This window comes from Coregonus clupeaformis, unplaced genomic scaffold (assembly GCF_020615455.1).
Source record: "Coregonus clupeaformis isolate EN_2021a unplaced genomic scaffold, ASM2061545v1 scaf2449, whole genome shotgun sequence".
NCBI classification, from domain to species: domain Eukaryota; kingdom Metazoa; phylum Chordata; class Actinopteri; order Salmoniformes; family Salmonidae; genus Coregonus; species Coregonus clupeaformis.
Window position 1 is genome coordinate 17,580 of NW_025535903.1, and position 9,503 is coordinate 27,082.

Consider the following 9,503-nt stretch of genomic DNA (forward strand, 5'->3'; position numbering starts at 1 on the left):
CGAATCCAGGACCCCGTCGCATGGCGAGGCTTCGACTCCTTGTGCTCCCGGGCTCTGACGTGCCCTACCGAAAAGGTGTGGACCAGAGGCACTTGTAAGGTGGTGAACAAAGGACTGAACAAGTTCAAACGCAACGCTCTGGTGCCAATTGCAAACCTGATCGTGATAGTCCAGGCCGGAGATTGGTACGTTTCCCCGTGTCACCATGTCCACAGCGATGAGTACACCAAGCGGGACGTTCCGGTTGACCAGAGTCTGATTGTCCACAACGAGGTGTGCTCAGCGTCTGAGTTTGTCCTGGCCCTAGCGTGTAGAATGCTCTCGGGAGAGGTGCACGAAGAGCTGGAGATAAAATGTCTAAGACGCGGCGTGTACAATTACCTGCAGCGGGCGCTGGCCTGGTTCGCTGGTGCTACGGGACCTTTCAGATCGCGGACTGTGACTGTTTTCACGCCCGAGGCGGACTCTGTGACAGAATGTTGGACTCACACTTTACCCCCGGGTTTAGATGTTCTGAAAACATGCTGCATTGGGTACCTGGTCTCCTGCAAAGGGCCTTGTGGCACTAGGGAGGATGTGACCATTCTGCTCAACAAGTCTAAAGGGGTCATTCGCGTCAACTCCGGTGGCAACCTGGTGCTACATTCAAACCCAGGGACCTTGAAAGTGTCTGCAATGCAAGGGGATCCAGGGCTGCACGCTGTCATCAAGATTCCCGTGGACAGCGCCACAGGCGGGGAGAGTGACTGCAAAGAGGTGCACGTTCGTTGCAACCGTTCGCTTAGGGAGTTCTGCAAGCTGCTCTGTCTACCCAAGGGAATCCGAGGACCCGAAACCTGGCAGAGACCCTTACCGTGGTCAAAGACGGACCCGAGTTCATTTTGCTCGAAGGTGTCAAAGTTAAAGGACAGATGGGAGTCGGGGAGGACTGATTTCACCAAGGCGCTCGCTCGAGACTCTATGGGGTGTTTTTGGTACAGCAAGCGGTTGCAAGACTGGAAGAGGTGCTCTGATGGGAAACTGATACCTAGGAGAGAGAGGTTTTGGTACCTGATAGACTACAAAGAGTCCTTGGCTAGACAGAATCAAAGTGAAGTCGTGAGCTCCGATGAAAGTGAACCCGAGTTGTCTGACAGCGATGGAGAGTCCTCGGGTGGGGATGTTGACGAAGAAAGTGGATCTGAGGGGACTGCTGATCATGAACAAAGTGGATCGGATGTGAGTGATGATGAACAACAAAGTGAAGTAGAAGGGAGCGAATTACAAGGGAGCGAAGGACAAAGGAGTGACGATGAACAAGAAAGTGAAGGAGAAGCTAGGGAAGAAGAAGAAGAAGAAGAAGAAGAAGAAGAAGAAGAAGAAGAAGAAGAAGAAGAAGAAGAAGAAGAAGAAGAAGAAGAAGAAACTCCAGAACCCATTACTGTAAACTGCGAGTGGCATGAGAGGGGAGTTTCGGGTTTCGTCGTACTCAATTCCCGTCTTGAGGTTGAATTTGTCCCCTGTCTCCCTTTGAACGAAGGGCATGTGTTCTTCGAACCTGTCCACAATGACGACTACAGGACCAGGGTGAGATTGGACAACGACGGCAGGCTTGTCAAGTATTACAAACCTCACAAGTTCCTCTCTCTCACGTACGATGTGTGCACCGTGCTGATGTACGGGTGTGGACTGAGACCGGTGTTTGTACACGGCTCGTCAGACGCTGCGGGCGAGAGGGTTCTTAACCTGGTCATGGGAACGCTTGCCCTGGCTGACAGAGTCTCTCCCGATGTGTATCCTATCCACCCGAAGATTGTAATTGTGGTGCGTGAGGGGAGAGAGGAGATGCTGAAACTTGCTCGTGAGATCAGCCGCTGTATTGTGGTGACCACCGGACGTAGGAACAGAGTGGGCGCCCTGGCATACGCCTTCAGGGAGTTACCGCACAACCTAGCGATAGAGGCCTGCTTGCCTTGGACAGGGAATGGCAAGCTTGCCTCACACTACGCCATGCCCGAGAACTTTATCAGCGACACTGGCATATCTGCATTTGCTCAACTAACGACACTCTGGCCCTCTGTTTCTGAGAGAGGCGACGTGAAACACCCGACGTGCTCACGAGACCCCAGATGGATAGGACTCATGGTGTGTCTAGCGGAATGGCAGGGTCAGAGACGGATCACAGACGTGGTAGCCCCGGGAGCGCTAGAGGCTCTGAGATCGAGCATCACCAAGGCCAGAGAATGACAATGAGCGTGATCAACCTGTACGACTTGGCGTGCAGAGCAAGGTTGCTGGGAGAGATAGACTCACAACTGCAAAACTTTGCAGACTCATTTCATGAGCCCAAGCGATCAGCCTCGACGCCCGAAGGACCTTCTAACAAACAGGTCAACGAATACACGGTGTGGCTCGCGATCCGAGGCGTGGAGAAGGGCGAAAGCATAGTCAGAAGCCCAAATCAACCGCTGACACTGTCCGAAGCAGTTGGTGTCTACGCAAAGCTCAGCAGAGAGTTCATCACGTGCTCTCGCGAAGAGTCCCTGAACACCTTGGATTCTCTGCAGGACTTCCTTTCGCTCATGCTCCGGTACCCAATGGTGCCGCAGCTGGCTATGGACACCAAGGAGTGTCCCGAGTGTTACTTCGAAGCAGAAATCACTGTCGACACCTGGGAAGAAGTGAAGAGGAATATTTCGTGCTACCACTTCACGCTCAGGCACGAGCAGTGCCGCGTTTGGAAAGAATGTAAGTTCCACTCACGCGGAGGACTCGTGCGATCTCCGTATCGACGACAACGGCGAAATGGTGAGAGCCGGCCCTTGCGGTAGTGTCTTCATAACTGACGCCACGAAGGACGATCGAGGCGCGGGTGAAAGTCTGAAACCCATTAAGTTCCTGGAGCAGTTGGATTCGCTCAAGAGACGGGACGAGATAATCAAGCAGAAGACGTTGGGTAAAGAAATATTCCACCAACTCAAATCTCATTGCCACACACTGGAGGAGATAGAGGCTCCCAGGTATCTGAGCGCATACCCCTTGCGTTCACTCTACCAATTTTACGGTTCGCTCAATATGAGCCGCAACAGAGCCCAGGTCCTATCTGCGCAGTACCCTGATGAGGAGGGGGACAGGCGTCGGGCTCAGCTGAAAGTCGACGAGCTGAGAATGAACCTAAGGTCCACAGCCTCGACTGGCACCAACGACAAGCTGATCTCGTATATTTGCATGGCGATGATAGGCCCAGTACGTAGATACAATCCTAGGTACAATGTGACGGCTGAGAGAGTTGTGTTATTCAAGCACCTGATAGCATCGGGCTTTCCTATAGAGACTGCCTCGAGTCTAGTGAAAAACATAACCTCGTCTAAGACAGTCTCCATGATCGCATTACCCTTGGACAAGGGTGTTGAGCTACAGTTGACAAAAACAGTCGGACCTACCGCGTACAATATAAAGATAGCTTCTCTCATATGGTTATTCTCACACATCACTGCATATTGTACGCTTCGACAGCTGACTCATGGCTACGTACGAATGGGAGACTCACCCGACGACATGGCCTGCGATGGCATCTACGTGTTTGACCAAGATCATGTGGGATTCAGATTGTCCCGAGCGCCAGAGCTCTCAAACACAATCGACCCAGGGTCTACAAGAGCAGCAGCCTCGGCGTAAATGCCCTTCTCACAAATTGTGGAACTGCTTGCACTGCGGGATAGCGTTCAGGAGAGATTTTGCTGATAGTGTAATCAGAGCCGGCCCTGAGCACTCTTACGACGCATTGGTGCAGTTTGGTAACGCTCCCATAACCAGCATAGTCAACCTACAGTGGAAACGCAAGGCTCTGGAAAAGCACAACGCTGATCGCAAAAACTACTCTGCTGCAAAGGCTGACAAACTACTCAAAGAGTACGTGGAAAAGAGGCAGAGTCAGCAGAAGGTGCGCCCTAAGCAGAAGCAGCAGACTAAGTCTAAGGGCTCAATCAAGTGGAAAAGGCCTGTCTGCATGCAAAAGAAGAACAAGAAATCACCAAAGACAACCCCAACCATCACCTGTGCCAGTTTGAACCGATGTACACGATAACCATTGGATCATGTATTGTGTTCTATTGCCCTTGATATGTGTGCACGAATGTCTGAATAAAACACCTTGTTAGAGGAACACGATTCTACAACTCAAGCCATTGTCTGTCTGTGTGTCTTTATTTCACTCATATGTCATTCATGTACAAAACCGTTCTCATATGGATTGAGTATGGATGAATCAACCACGGACACATACCGGCATGGGAGAGATGCATTTTATTGTACAGGCATACAGAATATTACATGTCTTGCGTACCATACCAAAATGAACACCACAACATAGTGAAGATATTACACAGCGCAAATGTGGTGTGGCCGTAGCTTTGGCTACGAGTGCTGTAAACGCATCACTTTCTCCTCCAGTCTCCCCTCATGACTTTCGTAGTACCCCTTCGAGCAAGGAGTCCTCCTTTTCCCCATGTGTTTTTTCTTCTCCTTGTTCTTTCGGTGTAGAGACGAGTCCAGTCGAGTTGCGGTCCGATGTCCAACCTCGCACTGTTCCAGGTTCTCGAAGCAGCGGTCTCGGGGAGTCTGACTGTGAGACATAGTACGAGACATAGTACTGTCGATGTCAGAGTAGCTAGCGTCGGCAATGTACTTTTCCAAGGTGGCCGTCACCACAGCGGGCAGGGAGCTGGCGAGATCGCTGTTGGAAAGCACCCCTTTTACAAACTCTGGCTGGTTCACGTGCATGTGGATATGCGTGGAGAGTGTAGACCACTGGTTGTGTCTGGTGCGTGTCTTGTCAAAGCACATAATCACCAATGTCCTGTTGTTAAATATGTCGCCCAGTACACGATGCTTTAAATATGGGAAAAGACATAACGCCAGCATTACCACCATGGTATAGAAGTCAGCTCTTTTGGAGTGCTTGTCGTTGTACTTGCAAGTCACTTTCTTCATGAAGCGGTTGATCTTATTGTTGCGCGAGCTGAACAACGTTGATATGGCTACTGCGCTCTTCAACACGGCGTCCTGTAAAACCGAGGACATCTCTCGGGGGCAACACAGCTCGGACCTGTGCTTAAACTGTATCTCCTCAGCCAGTTCGAATATCTTCGCCATCCAGGAGAAAGACGTGGTGCTCGATGAAGTGTTTGCCCCTAGACTCTTGTGTACAATCCCATATTGACTCCCAAAGTCTTTGGTTAGAGATGTCGAGAAGAGGGCGAGCATGACAGGCAGGCTGGCTTTCAGTATGAGATGGCGGCCTTCCACCTCCGTGCAGCAGTGACCCGTGGTCCCTGGGTGGTATTCCTTTGCACCATAACCGATTTCGATACAATCCCCTCTATCGGGCATGTAGTACGGACCTCTGAACTCCACCTGAGGTTTGTGAAATACGAGCAGAGCTGCGACGGGACATGAAGACTCTGATGAGGCCATCTGATATCGGCTCCGCGTCATCATGGTTTGTATCAAGGAGCAACTGGAACCTGAGCACACGTGCCTGCTGCAGTGTGTTCGGCACACGTATCCCTGAATGTGGTCTCTGAAAGAGCATTCATTCTCAACACAGTAGCTCACCCATTGGGGATCGTCTATTAACTCTATGTGGGAATGATTCATGCTTGGCCTGTTGACATGCGGTCTCCGTTGCTGTCCAACTATTTTCTTCTTCTTCTTCTTCTTCTTCTTCTTCTTCTTCTTCGTCTTGCTACTTGCTGTTCCTCTGTCCTTCCACGTTCTGAGATCTCACCCTTCCAATCTCACCCTTACTCTCCACTTGCTCTTCTCCTGTGGCTGTATTTTATGATATGACACTGTCCATGACCAGTGTGTGATTATGTAGTATGAGATATGTAGTATGCTAGGAGTACTATCCAGGTTACCCCTGCTAACATGTCTCCTTCTCACTTTCTCTTCTCAGGCCAGCAGAGGGCAGAGCGCTGATCTCATTCTGGTGGACGAAGTGGGCTTTGTTAGTTCTAAGGTGCTGCTGGCTGTGCTGCCGAACATCGCGTTCAGAGGGCGAAAGCAAGTGCACATCACAAGTCATGTCAACAACACCCCGTGGCTGAACAAAGTGGCTGATATCCGTGGGGAAGATGGAGAGCCCGCGTACCACGTAGTGTCCCAGAGCTTCAAGTGTAGGTATCACGAGAGGGAGCCTGGGCTGACGTGCTTCTGCCTGGGAGTGTACTGTCCTCAACATATATCTGTAGACAACCATCTGAAGGAGCTGATGAACATGGTCACGCCGAAAGGATTCGAGAGCGAAGTCACGGGTAGCAGCAGCACTTCGTCCACCGACACCAAGACCGACAACACCACTCCCTTCGAGCCCTCGGTCATAAACAAGTTCCTGTCGAATAACAGCGTCACCCTGGAATATATGAATCGTGGGTCCGTGGTCAGAGCGTACCTGTGCCTCGACCCAACGTTCGGAGGAGGCTCTAGGTCCTGTGCCGGGGTGTGCTGTGCTGTGGAGTTGGCAGGTGGCAAGCTAGTGGTGAGTTGTCACGTTTCATCCGAATCTAGACCCGTAATCAGAAGGTCGCTAAACATGTATTTGTAATCTAAGGGTCTGTGTTTGTCCCAAAGGTACGGTCCGTTTGTGGGAGCGGGGCTCAAGTCTAATAGTGTGCAAATGTAAGCGCTTATACGAGCCTCGTCTTGGATCGTCAACGTGGTCTCCGTGTCGGCTACGAAGCACGAGATCAGGTCTAGGGCCTGGGTCCAGGTGCCACATGTGCACTTTGCTTCGGAGAGTTTCACCAACCACCCTGTAACCGCTAGAGAGATGATTGTGTGAAGCGATTGTATATCCCGTACGCTCTCCTTGATGATAGCCATGTACTTTAGGGCTCCGCTGCGAATAGTGTCGGCTGAGGCGAACGCAGCGAGTACCATATCGTCGTACCCCTTCCAGTTGCAGCTTGAGATGCACTCGTGTACGAACTGCTCTGGGACCTGGTTGCCTATTGCAAGTGTTATAACCCTTGACAACTCGCAAGGAACATCGAACGAATCACATTGTACGTCTTTACCGAGTCCTCTTTTGTTGTAAACCGAGATCAATGTGTCTATCATGAGTATCCTAGCAGGCGAGAAGGACACGAGCTGGCTGTATAGGGTCCTGAGTTGCCCATAATCCATGTTAGAGTAGAAGACAATGTTGCGCTGGAATGAAGTGAACACTATCATGAACTCGTAGTGTGATAAGAGGTACTCCCATGGAGTCCTCATCAATGTCTCCACGTCCTGTCGAGCAGCCTGACAAGCGGGACAGAACATGATGGTTTGTGGGCTAGCAGCAGCCTCTTTCTGTTCTCTCTGTGGGTGTTTAAATCCTCAGAGCGCTAACAATGTATTTATACCCCTTTCACTGACTAGTTGTACGGGTCTCTCTCTCTCTCTCTCTCTCTCTCTCTCTCTCTCTCGCTCTCTTTCACTCTCACAGGTTATGGCCCTGGAGGAACTGGAGATTCGCGATTTGGATCAGGTGACGCGAGTCTACGCTGCTCTGCTATGCGCTCACATTAGACTACTGAAACTGATTATGCCCAGAGTGATGTGGAAAGAAGTACCAGTGGTGATGGTATTTGAACAAAACACCTACGTGAACGCACTGGTCGATGTAAAAAATCTAATCGAGCAGTCCCTGCTACGCTCCGGGTTCAAGGTCCTGTTCTACAGCAAGTGGTCTCATATCAACAACAAGTACATGCTAGGGAAGCACGTAGGAGCAAAGACCAAACTCGCTATGGTTCTCAGTACTGTGTCAGCAATCAATAGGGAAACGCTCTATTACTGTGACACCGTAATGTCCCTGGGATGGGCAGTGTTATCCGAGGTCACCAAGAAAACTCGGATGCTCGAGTCAACCATAGGAACCTCCAAGGGTGCGGGATCTAGCAACAAGATGGGCTCCAATATGGACGTGTTTATGTACAGGCGCTCTCGAAAGGGAGTCAATCTGGCCACTGATATCACGGCGAGTCTATTGGAGACGCGAGACATCATAGCTCTACCCGGAGACAGGCTCACTGACAAGGCTCACGCAGAACAAGGGAAACTGCTACTGGGGAAATTGAGAGAAGAAATGGCCATGGTCACTATCACAGAGGCTGTGAAATGTAGTACCGTGACTACTGGTGGCAAGAAGTCTGTAGACGGAGAGTACACCAGAGACGACATGCTCTCGGCGTTCTTACTTCTATGTCACACCAGAGACGAGATACACAGCGGAGAAAGGTCTATCAAACTAAGCGGTGAGGTGTATTACAAGTAGTAGCAGCAGCATATCGTATGTATGTGCCTATCTGTATGTGCATATCGGTCCTGTAACTGTAAATGATGTCCTGTACGTGACGTAATAAAGAAATACACAGGTAGAGAAATGTATTGACTGTTTTTTATTGTCTTTTATTATGGGACAATGTGTGGACACATGGAAAGTACACATGGAAAGTACACATGGAAAGTACACATGGGTATAGGGTGCAGAACTACCACTGTATAGACAGGTACATATACACAGGTACTCATCCATTCTCTACTATAAGCTAAGTTATAATCACGCAATCAATAAACAACAAACAAGAGGCTGGTAACAAGAGGTTGGTTAGGGGCTATACTGTGGAAGCATAAGGTTGACATCAATCAGTGTCAGTGTCCTCAAACACAACTCCTTTGACTCGTTGATCGACGTTGATATACCCCCCCGGTTTATGCCAAAAGCCTCCGTCTCCGCAGTCTTCGAAGTCTAGGCCTTTGTCGCGTAGATACGCTACATGGTCTTCGTGGTAATACCTGAGAGCTGGATCGCAATCTGGGTCTGACCAAGACAATTCATCATCATCATCATCATCATCATCATCATCGTCGTAGAAGGGCCCCTCGTCCCTAAGGTCTGTATATTCGTTGTACGCCTTGTCAGATTCAGCTTTGTCTTCGTCTGTATCTTTGTACTCTTTGTTGTAAATTTGAAGGTCTTGATCATCAGCCTCCATGTCTATGACGTGCTTGAGGACCGGGTTGGAACAGCCTGGGTCCTTGCTAAATTGCAAAGTGTGGTGTCTGAGTTCGGTCGTACGGCCACTGGGTACAGTGAGTGTTGTTGCACCGTTCTCAGCTTGTGAAAAAGTAAGACTGGTAGTACTCCCCGTGGGCGAGGTGCTGGTATGGGGCTGGCTTGGAGCTGAGACTGGGGCTGCGGTATAGTCCATTTCAGCTGCCCGTAGCGGAGTCGTGTAGATTAAGGTCTCGGCTTAGTGTGTGAGCGGTAAAGCACCTCTGGAATGGAATAGCTTTAACTCACATCAGGTAGATAGGTTGGCTGCGTGCTGCTAAAGGTCGAGTCTGAACCAAACAATTGTGACTTGAGTCCGCTCTCAAATCAGACATGGGGACTTCAATGTGTCAGTGAAGGTCTGGTTTGACATGGTACTCAACCCCTTTTTATCCAAGGACAAACCTCTGGTTGGATAACT

General features: G+C 50.1%; 1 protein-coding gene across 1 annotated transcript; it reads left to right on the forward strand.

Moving 5' to 3' along the window:
- The first annotated feature begins 5,476 nt into the window (after nucleotides 1–5,476).
- Nucleotides 5,477–8,302, forward strand: LOC121562423. Its single transcript, XM_045219541.1, has 3 exons — nucleotides 5,477–5,530; nucleotides 5,939–6,520; nucleotides 7,472–8,302. The coding sequence occupies exons 1-3, from the start codon at nucleotides 5,477–5,479 to the stop codon at nucleotides 8,300–8,302; spliced, it is 1,467 nt and encodes a 488-aa protein (XP_045075476.1).
- The last annotated feature ends 1,201 nt before the right edge of the window (nucleotides 8,303–9,503 follow it).

Coding starts and splice junctions, on each gene's coding strand:
- LOC121562423 (XM_045219541.1), top strand. CDS start 5,477: ATGGTTTGTATCAAGGAGCAACTGGAACCTGAGCACACGTGCCTGCTG. Junction 5,531..5,938: donor ACACGTGCCTGCTGCAGTGT/GTTCGGCACACG, acceptor TTCTCTTCTCAG/GCCAGCAGAGGGCAGAGCGC. Junction 6,521..7,471: donor TGGCAGGTGGCAAGCTAGTG/GTGAGTTGTCAC, acceptor TCACTCTCACAG/GTTATGGCCCTGGAGGAACT.